This window comes from Trichoderma gamsii (genome assembly GCF_001481775.2).
Source record: "Trichoderma gamsii strain T6085 chromosome Unknown Scaffold_55.2, whole genome shotgun sequence".
Taxonomy (NCBI): Eukaryota; Fungi; Ascomycota; class Sordariomycetes; order Hypocreales; family Hypocreaceae; genus Trichoderma; species Trichoderma gamsii.
In genome coordinates this window covers 564-13,672 of record NW_020171392.1, presented here as the reverse complement: position 1 = coordinate 13,672, position 13,109 = coordinate 564, and the positions used below count along the sequence as shown (strand labels likewise).

At 44.3% G+C, this 13,109-nt stretch overlaps 3 protein-coding genes across 3 annotated transcripts; 2 read left to right on the top strand and 1 right to left on the bottom strand.

Moving 5' to 3' along the window:
- Positions 1–176: 176 nt before the first annotated feature.
- On the top strand, positions 177–2,157 carry TGAM01_v210020 (transcription initiation factor TFIIH subunit 1; the record flags this gene model as incomplete). The annotated part of the gene is made up of 2 exons (XM_018808815.1): positions 177–315; positions 368–2,157. The coding sequence occupies 2 exons, from the start codon at positions 177–179 to the stop codon at positions 2,155–2,157; spliced, it is 1,929 nt and encodes a 642-aa protein (XP_018658024.1).
- Positions 2,158–2,507: 350 nt separating this feature from the next.
- TGAM01_v210019 (hypothetical protein) lies at positions 2,508–5,489 on the bottom strand (the record flags this gene model as incomplete). The annotated part of the gene is made up of 1 exon (XM_018808816.1): positions 2,508–5,489. One exon carries the CDS (start codon positions 5,487–5,489, stop codon positions 2,508–2,510), a length of 2,982 nt encoding a protein of 993 aa, XP_018658025.1.
- A 537-nt stretch (positions 5,490–6,026) lies between these two features.
- TGAM01_v210018 (hypothetical protein) lies at positions 6,027–12,342 on the top strand (the record flags this gene model as incomplete). The annotated part of the gene is made up of 2 exons (XM_018808817.1): positions 6,027–12,215; positions 12,307–12,342. The coding sequence occupies 2 exons, from the start codon at positions 6,027–6,029 to the stop codon at positions 12,340–12,342; spliced, it is 6,225 nt and encodes a 2,074-aa protein (XP_018658026.1).
- Positions 12,343–13,109: the final 767 nt, after the last annotated feature.

The following is a 13,109-nucleotide window of genomic DNA, read 5'->3' as shown; positions in this document are numbered from 1 at the left end:
AGTTCCTCTACGGAGCACATCATCTTGCTTACAGTACAGTAGCACTTGCTGCACTCCACAGCGGGATCTGAACTGCAGTGAGCGGCCAAATTAACATCAACAATGCGACCGATATAGCTCAAGATCTTGGTTAGGAGACACCCTCGTTCTGCATCGACTCTCGCCGCCGGGTTGCGATGGCTAGTCTAACGGGCCACACTCTTTTCAAGAAGAAAGAGGGTATCCTCTCTTTCAGCAGCGACCATGGAGCGATAACTTGGACACCAGCATCGGGAGGCCCTGCGACGGTCTCACTACCCGTTACCAACATAACTAGTAATTCACGTTGGATTTTCCGTGTACTATAGCTGCAACTGACGCTGGCCAGATCTTCAGCAAACCCCCGATAGCTCTCCGAAGGTTATGCTTAAAATATTTGAAAAGGCCGAGAGCGGAAACGACCCCGTTACATACCTCTTTCATTTCAACACCCAGGAAGCTAAGGCAGAAGCCCAAGCTATCAAAGATCTCCTTTCTCGTCTCTTGGCCGATCTCAGAAGCACCGATGCAAACGTGTCCAAACTAGGTGCTGCCACTGCAGCGCCCGCTGCCAATGGAGATGGCTCAGCAAGCGCCTCTGCCACTCTAGGATCCTCCAACGGCATAAGCTCACAGTCAATGTCTCCAAAATGGTTCGACGATAGTCAATTGAGAATGAACATTGAGCTACAGCAATCTCTCATGAAAAAAGACAAGAGTCTGCATCAAACTTACATGAGCGCTATATCAACCAAGCCAGACTCAATGACAAGTGCCGCCTTCAACTCCCAATTCTGGTCCATGAGAATCAATCTGCTGAGAGCTCATGCCATTGAAATCAACCAGAAAAAGGGGGCATATAATGTCCTTTCTACTGTTAAACCCCGGACTGTTGATGGAGAGTTAAAATTGAACATTAGCGTCGAGCAGGTCCAAATGATCTTTGCTCAGCACCCGTTGATCAAACGAATTTATAACGAGACCGTGCCGAGACTCTCTGAAGCGGAATTTTGGTCGCGATTCTTCCTCAGCAAGCTAGCCAAGAGACTCAAGGGGGAACGCGTCACGGATAATGACCCTGCAGATGCCATTTTTGACAAATACAGTGCTGATGGCAATGCGCTTGATGAGCATGCGAAAACTATGAGCCAGCCTGTTCCTCATATAATTGACATTGAGGGTAATGAGGAGAACCAAGGAGGATTCAAAGGAGGCAATGCCAAGGACGTCGAGATGCGACCTAGAGCTAATATTCCCATTGTTAGGACGCTTAATAATTTGAGCGAGAAAATCATGGCAAATGTTCCTCCCTCGGATAGCACAACCATTGATTCAAAAGGACTTTACGATACGTCCCGAGGACTGATCCTACGAGATTTAAGGGGAGAGGGGGAGGAACAACGTATTATGCTCAATATCAAAGAGAGGAATAACTTTTTCTCATCCAAAGATTCCCCATCGCTAAAAAATAAAGATGTTTTCGGGAACCAACAGCCTACCGAAATTCTCGCCAAAATGCGCAATCTACATGCGGCCGGGACTGATAAGGTCACAGACAATGGGCTGCAAATTAACATAGACCTCGACGTAGATAGTGATAGCGACAAGGAGTCGAAGCCTGGGCTCAATACTGCCCGTGATGCAATTAAAGAGGCAGAAAAGGATGTCATGGCCGGTATACACCAACAACGCTCTCAAAAATACGGGGGCGCCTCAGATGATTCTTCTCCGATGGGAATCCCCTCCCTCATTTCCGAGAAATCCGCGCTTACTCATGCCACAACCATTGAGTTCCTTCACCAGTTTTGGGATGGTTTTCTTTCTGGCGACCCTGATCGGGCGATGGAGGTTCAATATTTGGCTGAATCGCTAGCAAGATCCACGACGCGCATCCAGGCCGTAGCTGACGAGGCTGAGGCTGAACGCGACAACATCATTCAAAAGCGCAAGCAGGAGATCCGTAGCCACTTTGAACGCACAGGAAAGAAAATCCGGTGGAAGCCAGACATGGTGGGCGGCGGCCGTGATGCTGTCTCCAAAGTAATGCAGCCAACGCTAGATGCACTACGGCGAGCACAGGACTGTTATTCCAAGGCATTGGGAGAAGAAAATATCCAAATATCAACGGAGAATGTGTAAATAAACTCTGCGTCTTCTCACCTTGTGAGCTCGTCAGAGCCGGGCATTTCATGCAAAGGGAGGCAAGATTGAAGGTGGGAGATCAAAGATGCCATAGGCCAGCACTGGAGCCGCATATAACATTTGGGCCCTGCAGCTGACGAGGTTGGTAATTATATGCCCCTCTTACAGATGTTTGGTTTGCTTTTATGCTTGCCGCAACAGCATTTGAGAGCTGGGTCCAGCCGAGTCACTCTACCATGGCGCAGCATCACCACCGAAACTACAAAATTTAGATAATCTGGCGTTTTATACACTTATAATACCCCGTATCAATATATTGGTCTCATCGCCTTTGGATGGGTAATTTATCATCTAACAGGAGCATGGCGCTTGTCTTTAACAAATCCAAAACCCATGGCTGACTTGGCGATGCTCCTTTTCCTGTTGCCATATTCCTCGTCAAATTTGCGTATCAGTTTTAGAGATATCATATCCTCGCTAATACTTGCAGGAATACTCTTCAGGGCCTTGTCAAAATGAGATTTGCGAAGGATTCGTCTTTCGGGATATTGGAATGGGGCAGACCCTTTGTGTTTAGCCGCAGCTTCATTTTCTTCTTCCACTGCAGCCATTGCAGCTGCAACGCACATATTCTTGAGATCAGATCCTGAATAGTATGGGGTCCGTCGTGCATATTCATCCAACGAGACAGATTCATCCAGAATTTCGTCTTTAAGTAGTAGTTCTAGGATGGCCCGTCGATCGTTCTCTAGAGGAAGATCAACAAGAATCTTTCGTGGCAATCGCCGCAAGACAGCATCGTCCAAGTCAAAGGGGCGATTTGTCGCAACCATAATAAAAGCACTTGTCTCTTCCATACCATCCCACTCCTTGAGAAATTGATTGATATGCTCACGATGAGACGCTCGGTTAGCAAACATACTTCGACTAGCCAGTAAAGAATCTGCTTCATCGATGAAAACAACGCAGGGTGTCAGCTTCTTAGCCAAGGTAAAGACCGCACGAATGAGTTTTTCACTTTCTCCGACCCATTTGTCATTGATAGAGGCACCGCTGACTTCGAGCATATTGGCGCCGCTGTCTTTAGCCACTGCCTTCGCGAGCATAGTTTTACCAGTTCCAGGAGGTCCGTACAAGAGACAACCTGAGATTTTATCTTGCGCCAAAACACCGTAAGAAAATGCATCTGGTCGCACGAGCGAAAGTGATGTGAGAAGTTTCAAGGCAGATATAGTTTCTGGCGGAGCATGAACATCTGCGAATGTTGTCCGAAGATTTTCTCGGTTAATTTGGCCAGAAGCTATTCTTTTCTCGTATTCATTCAATTTCATTGTGGCTCGGCTTTCCGTTGTGCTATGATCGTCCCTTGTGACGCCATTAACTATGTCACTCTCAGCAGCATCTTCGTTGGAAATTGAATCTCCGGGCCACTGTTGCAGATGGCCTAAAGCAAACCGTTCAAAGAAACCGGAGGGCATGCTGCTGCTACCGGTGCTGGACTTGGGTTGTTCCTGCAATTTGAAGGCGCATGCCAGATGATAAATTTCCGGTGCTGGGAGAATTGAATCTTGCAGTATGGAATACCTGGGATTTGAGGAACGCAGATATAATAAGATAGACTCAAATGACAAGCCAGCTACCTGTGGCGATGCTTCGGGATCTAATGCTCTTAACATACGAGCAATGTTATTGACATTCTCAGCGAGATAGTCAGCTTTTTGTAGGTGGAATGACGGCCCCTGAGTTCGAACATTTCCTCTAGGTGCAGTATACTGTTCGATGAAATCTGGTTGAATATGGCGAGTGACAACAAAGTCATTCGTGGCGAATTCTTTGATAGCATTTCGATACTCTTCCGACGGCTGCTCGCAAGAAGATGATCCAAATAAAGCAATCGATAGTCCTTGTTGCCAAGCAATATCGGCGAGGGCTCGCAGCCGGCTGATCAGGAGAGACCCCTCAATCGTCATGCTCAGTTCAACAATGTCGTGAATATGAATTAATACCGGTCGCGTACGAGGCGGTGTAGACCCAACTCCTGCGGATCGAATGATTTGATCCAAAATTTTGTCAATCTTGAGGTTTTCCCATTTACTAAAACTTTCATAATCTCCTTGACGTAATTTCTGAAGCTCCTCCACCACACCTGAGGGGCCCGAACTACCCGTGGCGATGCCAACTTCTGCATCAGAGTCTTCATCTTGGCTCTCAAATGGCTTATCATCTCGACTTCGCGCCATCTTCCCACTCAATTCGGCGACTCTAAAACCCAGCATTGAGAGGGGTGTGCGAGAATAAGCCCAATTCTGGCCTAGATAATCGCCAACCAGCTCTGAAAGATCATACGCATCCAAGTGAACCAGGTCTGCACCGCTGTAGTGTGCAAAATGTCTGCCGATTGCTTCTGATATGGATTTCCCCCCGTATCCAAACATCGAAAAGACTGTAATTGGCCTCTTGCTCGTTTTGTGATCGAACGTTGGTGATGGCGATGCGAAAAGTTCGCGGTTAATCATCGTTCGTAGAGCAATGAACGTATCAGCGGGGAGGTCAGCGATGATATGCGGTAAGGCATAATCATATCGCTCTGCAAAATCAAGTTGATCATTCAAAGAACTAGAGGCAGCAAGTGGAGAGCATTGATCATGGCGAGCCGGTGTACCACCTTTAAGAACTTTAAGAACATGAGACCACCAGAAAGGTCGAACTCTGTAGCCATGTTCAAATTGACGGGTTGGATATATGGAATCAATTAGACAATTGGAAGATTCAATGATCATATCCCCAACCCGCACTGCGCGCGCTATAGTCTCCGTAGATTCCCATCTTCTGTCATCCTGGTCTAAACGGGAATTTTCCAGATCTATCGCGAGCTCGCCGCTCCGAATAAAGAGGTGTCTCAATGCTGTCTCGAAATATGTTTCCAGTGCCTCGTATTTCTTTTTGAAGGAAGGTCCTTGCTCAGCAATAGCTTGAAATAATTTCTCATGCCTTGCATCTTCTGCCAGCGCAATAGGAAGCTGTGGCCGTTCCTGGGCTCCGTAGAGTGATAGATTATTCTGCAGAAACATTTGCGATAATTCAACAGGCGGCAGAGCAGTCACTTGTCTCTTTCGTTGCTGGCGTGTCCTTATAGGCCCAGCCGCGTGTCCCCTCCAGCGTCCACCAGATGATTCTGTGCCGGTTTGGTTTTCAAGCTCGTCGCCATGATCCGCTGAGTCTTCGACAGGCTTGGAGCCATTTCCTCCACTGCGGCTGTTCAACTGGACGGCGGACGAATGGAGGGTTCGTGTAATACGTGATGATAGCCGGACGGCCAATGGAACCATCGGCAGGATTCCGGCAGTCTGTGTATGCATCCGATCGAATGGCTAGCAAAGGATCAAGCGCATAGCTCACCGTCAATCATGATCCAGTAGTTGGTCGAACTGGTGGACCATCGACGTACAGATTAGGCCCTGCATGGAATAAAGTAAACCCAAATGCAATTGAAAAATTAATAGTGCTAGGTATCTCCCACTTACCTAACGCAATTTCTAGCTATCTAAGTAGAAAATAACTCGAGAAAAAAAACCAATATTCTTAGTAAGTAGGGAAGATTAATATGATTAAAGCATAAAGAGCGTTTGACAAATTAAACGATTATTTAATATTTGTTTAACTTATTTCAAAATTCAAAACAGCAAATGAATCCAGTACCTTTTTGCCTTGTATAAGGTGCCATGGGATGGTAAGGCTATTCTTAGCTTCAGCAGCACTAGAGCTCCAGATGCATGCGCGCTATGACATCCTGGTGGGGCTTTTACCGTTAACATAGACGCGATGCATTCACGTTTCTCGCCTCATGGAAGCAATGTTTCCTGACAATGTCTGACTGGAGAGAGCGTGGCGAAGTAGCAGACTCCGAAGACGAGGGCGAATTCTCAAGCGATGATGAATCGCCAGCCATTTCGCCGACGCAATTGGCAACGAAGGCCTCAACCTCGAAGAACCAATTAGCTGAAAGTATATGGGATTTTCCCGGATCTGATGATGACGAGCAGAGTCGCGTCCCTATCTCGAAGGCATCTCCAGTGTCGTCGAGACCAGGTTTGGGAGAATTGAACCAGCCTTTAAACACTTCGCCATCTCGAACGGAGGATATTGTTCAAAGTCTGGTTCAGCCATCGCCTCTGGAGAAAGCAGGAACAAATCCCCCATCTGATGTTTTCACTGTCGACGACGTTGTCTCCCGCAACAGCCATAGTACATTGGGCGCCTCCAGCCCCAAATCCAGAAGTACCACACCAGCCCAAAATGACGGCATCAACACGTCTGTTTCATCACCTTCGATGTCGCCAAATGCCACGGCGACGGATCAGAGAAGCGAGGTTGGACAGCATGGTCCTCATTGGGAAACCACAGCGGCTACGTCGTCCCGCCATACGCGTTCTTTACGACAAAGAAAGCCCCAGCAGCAATATCCCTATTCCTATGATAACGTATATTACAGAAAGTTTTTCCCACAACTTGGTGTTAAACCCATGAGATTACCAACTGACATAGGAGGAAGACATCAACTAGCAGGAGCTTTGCCGGACGAAAATCTTGATCAGTACAGCCCGAGTGACGGTTTGCCGCCAGGAACCGATAGAACGGATGACGGCAGCTTTGCAGCTACCCAGAGTGAACATGATGAGCTGGATATAGCTACAGCCTCTTTGGACCTATCACGGTCACGTAAACCATCGGCTGCCAGCAGCTTAGCTAGCTCAGCAACCGATACTGTTGGTCATGATGCTCTCGACCAAGATTTGCCAGGCCTAGATGAGCTACTAAATGCACACTCGCCCGCTAGCGAAGATAACATTGCAAACCATAAAACATCTCAAGTTTTGCGACTCACACAGAGAGCCAGAAGGCGAGATATTATCTATAGCGATCCACCAGAACCAATGACTACAATTTCCCGAAGATCAGTCTCTCCTAGTCGCCCCTCAGTGTCTCCAGATTTAGATACACAGCAAATTCCACAATCAAGATCCAATATCCCCATTGACTGGGATGACCCTTTCACGGAACTAATACCAAGGCCTTTAGTTTCTGCAACTCCAATAGAAGTGTCTTCTCAGGAGCCAGACAATCAGGATGAGCATGACCAACCAGGGTACAGTGAAGATTCTGAGACTGGAGATGAAACTGAAAGCGACGCATATCAGCTGGTGACTACGTACCGGCGCCGCATCAAAGGCGTTCTTCCCGCTTCTTGGCTGAGACTAGACCAGCAGCTGAGTAAAAATAACGATCGCCAAGGTCCCAAGAAGAGGACACAGCATCGGCATCCCAACGAGCAGCAACGTGGTGTGGCACTGAAAAAGAAGTCAATCTCTGATTCTACCGCTGTCCCCCTTCTCCCACTGGAATTGAATCAAGAAACTCTTGCAGACTATATGACAGATGATACATCTGAACGTCAAGCCGAGGGATCTGCCTCAACTCCTATTTCTAGTCAAGAAGTCAAACAGGTCGATGACATGCCAGTGATTGTTGGCAGTAAACGTCAGCTCCAGCTTCCTAAGGCGACAGTATCAGGCAGAAAACGAACTAAATTGTCAACTGGATCTCGGGTCAGATCCGGCCAAACTCGTGGAAAACAAATGACCATGGACGGCTTTCTTCTCTCTCAATCCAATGTATTACCTGAATCACCGGCCATTGGTCAATTCTCGAATAATGCTTCGCAAAAGCCAAAAAGTAAGCATAGAAAGTCATCTAACAGACGAAGACCTCGAATGGAATCTATCCCCCTGTTGAGTATTCTTGATACAATAGAGCCAGGCGCCCCTAGGTTTATACGTATTGCTGCACGCTCTGCTAAGCAAACACTCAATCAGGGGCGTAGCAATGTGCAGCAAAAAGTCATCAAGCTCGCTACAAGGCAGGACCAGGTGGACGCTATATCTACATTGGAAAAATGGAAATCAGGCACAATTCATCAGCGACCATCAGTATCGATAGCCAGCAAGTCTAAACAAATGCAATGCCAAAGAGCAAACATGGGTCAGGAGATATCTAGTGTTGGGTCAACTTCAGAGCCCAAATTCAACACACTAAGAAACTCTTCCCGGCGGTTGGTTAAATATCTCGATGGAAGCGGTTCGGCTGGGTACAGACGAAGTGATTCATACCGAAATAACATCACGGGGCCTCAGCCTAATATGGGTGAGACGAGTCCTTTACCTTTACCTGCACCCGTTTCCCGAGCTGCTCAATTGGAGACGGATGAAAGAGCGAGGAGAGCCAGAATGTCATTTACTTCCAGGAAAGGGACCTTAGATCATATCTTCAGAGCTCAAAAACGAAAGGGGTCCAGTTGGCGTTTAACTGGCAATATCAACGCTATAGCTACAAGCTCAACGTCCACAAATCTCACCAGAGCAGAGCATGCAACGGTAGAGGAGCCCCAGGAACCAGTGAACACTCAATCAAGACCTCAGCGATTTCGGAAAAGCATTAAACCTCGTCGGATTGATGTCAAAGCACCCCAATATACCCATGCTCACGATCCTCTTCCTATACATTCCTCTGTTGTGGACACTGAATCTCTGCATGAAAAGAGCAAGCTCTCCGGTCTGGCGCCCTATGGCTATCAATACACTAGTCACTTTGAGATATTTCCTTTCATGCCTGATGTTCGATTTCATGAATCAACTTTTCTTGGCAGCGGCATTCTGACGAAATTATGGATGGGAGATTCAGACTTAAATATACCCAGTCATAAAATACGAGTCTCAGTCAGCTTTGGCGAGCATGTCTTTGACTGGGGATCTTGGAATGAGAAAGTATCCTCAGAGACTGGAATTTTATTTGATTCAATAGCTGAGCTATTAGAAGACGGCCAACGATCCAGTACATATAATGATAACAGCGCTATCAATGCTATTCATTCGACCTTGGAATACATGAGAGGTGCTCTGAACTCAGTGACGTCTGAGTCACCAATACCCCTCCTCATATCGCGACTGCAGGAGGTTTTCCACAACTTCGTTGCTCGAATAGAGACAGGGCTAGACCGGTCGTTAATTAATTACGCCAAAGACAGTAACCTTATCTTGAAAATGCTTGACGGGGTCTTGTTAGCATCTTCCCTATTGATGCATACTTGTCAAAAAGTACCACAGTTAGCGGACCAACAACCCGCTGTGGAAGGATTGCTATTGTCACTATCGCAGTTGATGATTTCGATACTTCTCCGCGGCGGTCTTGACCAGGTCAAACAGGTGTACAACGACCTTGGCCAACTCAATCGCCGCGATCGTACGTTAAGAGGAAGTGCCGTTGCAGTACATTCGTGGACACTTTTAATACGAATATTCGAATATATAAGCCCACAACAACTCTCTTTCTGGGGCGTATTGCAGAGAGTCATACTGCAGCCTCATGTTCTTTCTGGCACCGATGTCCTTGAATTCGAAATGGTCTGGGAGACTATGTTCACACTCCTTCCATTATTTAAATTTGATAACACTGGGAGAATAGTTACGGAAGAATTTCGTGACAAAAGTGCTCAAGGATGGGCAATACCACAAAAACTTATCCGACGAGTCTTTCAATTGTATCAGGACAACAATCATCAAGCTGCGAACTTCAATAGCTACTGTCGGGCTCTAATTTCACGATGCCACTATTTGGTTCAGCAATGGGGCTGGTTTCATAGCGCGCCCGTCGTCGGTGTCATATTTGATTTCTTTGGATCTCAAAAGCTTGCAAATCTACGCAATGAAGAAGTTTACCGATCTCCAAGATTCATGAACAATCTATCTGGTAGGCCAGTGCTTGAGATTGAGGCAGATGACTGCTGCTTTCACATATTTCTCAAACTTCTTGCCGCAAGCATCAGAAAACTCCGAGTGTTCGGCTCTGAGAAGGATATCCGTAACCTAGTGACTCGAACAATACCAAATCATAGCCGATTGTATCTCAAGGAACACAAAATTCTTGAGCGAGATTTGGCTGCTTTAAGAAATCATCATGACCTCATTGGTACACTCTTCTGGGCAGCACCACCCGGCGTCCGACCTCAAATAACTCTTATTGAAGGGCTTATTACTCCTGCTAGTTCTCACAAGGAGGCATGCTTGATAAACATTAGAGCATGGGCTCAGCTTGCGAGCTTTATCGTTTCTTCCGGCGAAGCTAAAAAGTCCTTTGAACCATTCAGAGAATGGAGACACACATTCTTTCAGGAGATGATAATGCAATTTGATGGCATTGCAGCAGAGATCCATCAGCAGAATCTGGCTTTGTCCAAAAGTACGGATCAGTGCGTTCCACAGGATGTTGTGGAGGCTATGATTTCACAGAATAAAGCGGCTGTTGTAGAGACGCTCTATTTATCATTTACAGCTTCAGCAAATGTAATGAGAGAAGCTCTAGATTTAGAGGCAGCGACGTACTGCTTGAACACGCCTCACTTGGAACGGATTTTCCAATATTTCACCGTGCCACTACCCGAGCTTGATTGGTCGATTTTACGAGTAGCATTGGCTATATTGGATATATTCGTGTCCAAAATCGAAGAATTTAGACGTAGCCAGGAAAGCCAGCAGGGTGAGAGTCAAATCTTAGACTCTGCGCAAGCAGACGATGCATTCCTGATCCTAGAGCAGGACATTTCTCGGACTTACTTTGCAATGGCGCGATGCATATTGTCATTTCCAACAGAAATGCCCGATCAGCCAAAGGCAGATACGGCCGACAAGGCCTTTTGCGTTAGACAGGTCATTACATTATCCGCGAGAATAGGGATAGGCTTCAATAACTGTGGCCTCCTAAATCTTTCAGATATATTTCAGCCTGGCAAGTTTTGCCTTTTTAGCGACGATCAGCATCTACTGGATTTATCTCAACGGCAAGCTTTTATATCGCTCACATCCACTCTATTGGACCATGGGTTTGATGACTTTTCTGACGCCGGTTTTACCGTTCCAGAAGTATGGGTAGCAGCATTAATCACGCCTCTCAAATATTTAAAGTACGAGAAACTCATTGCTTTACAAAGTTATTGTTCTGCTAAAGGCATTGTGCCCGATAACATAATCGACTCAACGACTCAGCTTAGCTACAAAACAAATAAACAACTGTTCGACCTCACAGTTTCGTCATTGCGCAAAATTACTCGCAGCTTGGAGCCTAGCACTGGACGACCCCTCGCTAAACTACTTGAGCTTGCAATGAGGCTGATGCAACACGACTTAGGTGTCATGTATACAGACGCTTCTCAGCATCAGAACTACGTTGTCTTCGTCCAAGGCATTATATCGTCAGTTAGGGCACACGGATCAGGTTTATGCATGGTGGACAGCTTCTTCCTTCAAGTCAGCAAGGAGTATTCACCACCCATTCAGGACCCGCACCTTCAAATCGCAAGTATGCTATCGTATGGCATTCTGATAGAAGAAGGGGAAGAGGCTAGACCAGCTAAGCAGCTGTTCTTCCTATTGCTTAGCAACTTCAAACACGCATTGGCAAATGGTAACCCCACAGATGATGCCAGAATGCTCCGAAAAGGCATGAAGCATAAAAGCATATTAGCATTTGTGCTAGGGATGATGCTCCCAGCCATCATCCGTGTCTCATTTGCACTGAGCTCTTGCTTTCCTCTGTTAGATGTCTACGCAACGGCTCTGCGGCTACTTTTAAAGGGACGAATATTATCACAGCAGCTTGATGAAAGTGACCTTATTCATGTTAGCGTTACAATCCATGCCATTGTGGAAGGAATGAGACAAATGCGTCTTGGCCGTGAGATTCCATCTGGCCCCCGAATTCATGTTCTAGGGCAGGCGATGAATATCCTAAACCTGCTATGGCCATCGCTATTAATTGCCAATGCGCAGTGGCCTCGTAACCCATGGCTCATTAACATAGCTTGCAAGCTTCGCGATATTGCTTCCTTTACGGAAGTCGCTCAGCCATACCTTCGTGATATAACTGAGATGGGAAACGATTCACTTGAGAGCGATCTGCTATTTGAGGGCCTTGAAATCGAACATCCGCACACCTTTAACGCACATGTGGATTATTTCACTAATTCCATTGAGGAAGATATTAAAAGGAATTGGACAATTACGTCACAGCGAATCTTAGTACAAGTACCCTTAAAAGGCAAAGGACAAAGCGAGCAAAAAGGCAATGGGATAGTGAATCCATCTTGGTTAGAAAGGGATCTTATACTTAAAGTATATAATGAAATTAGGGAATGGAATAGTTGGTGGATTAGACTAAATAGAGGAGTACCTTACTATTACTTTACTATCCCTGAAGGATTACTAGAGTTTTATTATAAGGATATAATTTTTTAAAAACTATATAAAGTTTAATAAAATTTAAACTTATTTTTCATTTAATTATATCAGTTTTAAAAAGCTTATAAAGATTAATAAAAAATTTATATAGTTTTAATATTATAATTAATTAAATAAAAATAAATTCTTTATAAATTTAATATTTTATTTAATTTAATTTATTTATAATATATTAATTATATTTAATTAGATTATTTTAATTTAAATATATTTATTATTATAATTTAATTCCTTAAGGAATATAATATAATATATACTTTAAAATATTTTTAAATATAAATATAATTAAAGAAATATTGATAATATATTAATAATTTTTATAAAATAATTTATTAAATAATTTAAATAATTAATTATAAAAATATAATAATATTAAATATAAATTATATTTTATATATAAATTATATAATTATATAATTATAAAATATATTTAATAATAAATATTTTATTTTATTTTTTAATATAAATATATATATTTATCTTTTAAAAAATATTATTTTATAAAAATAATTTAAAAATTAAAAATTAAAATACTATATATTAATAATTTTAATTTAAATTAAAATTATATTTAATAATTAAATAATAATAAAATAATAATTA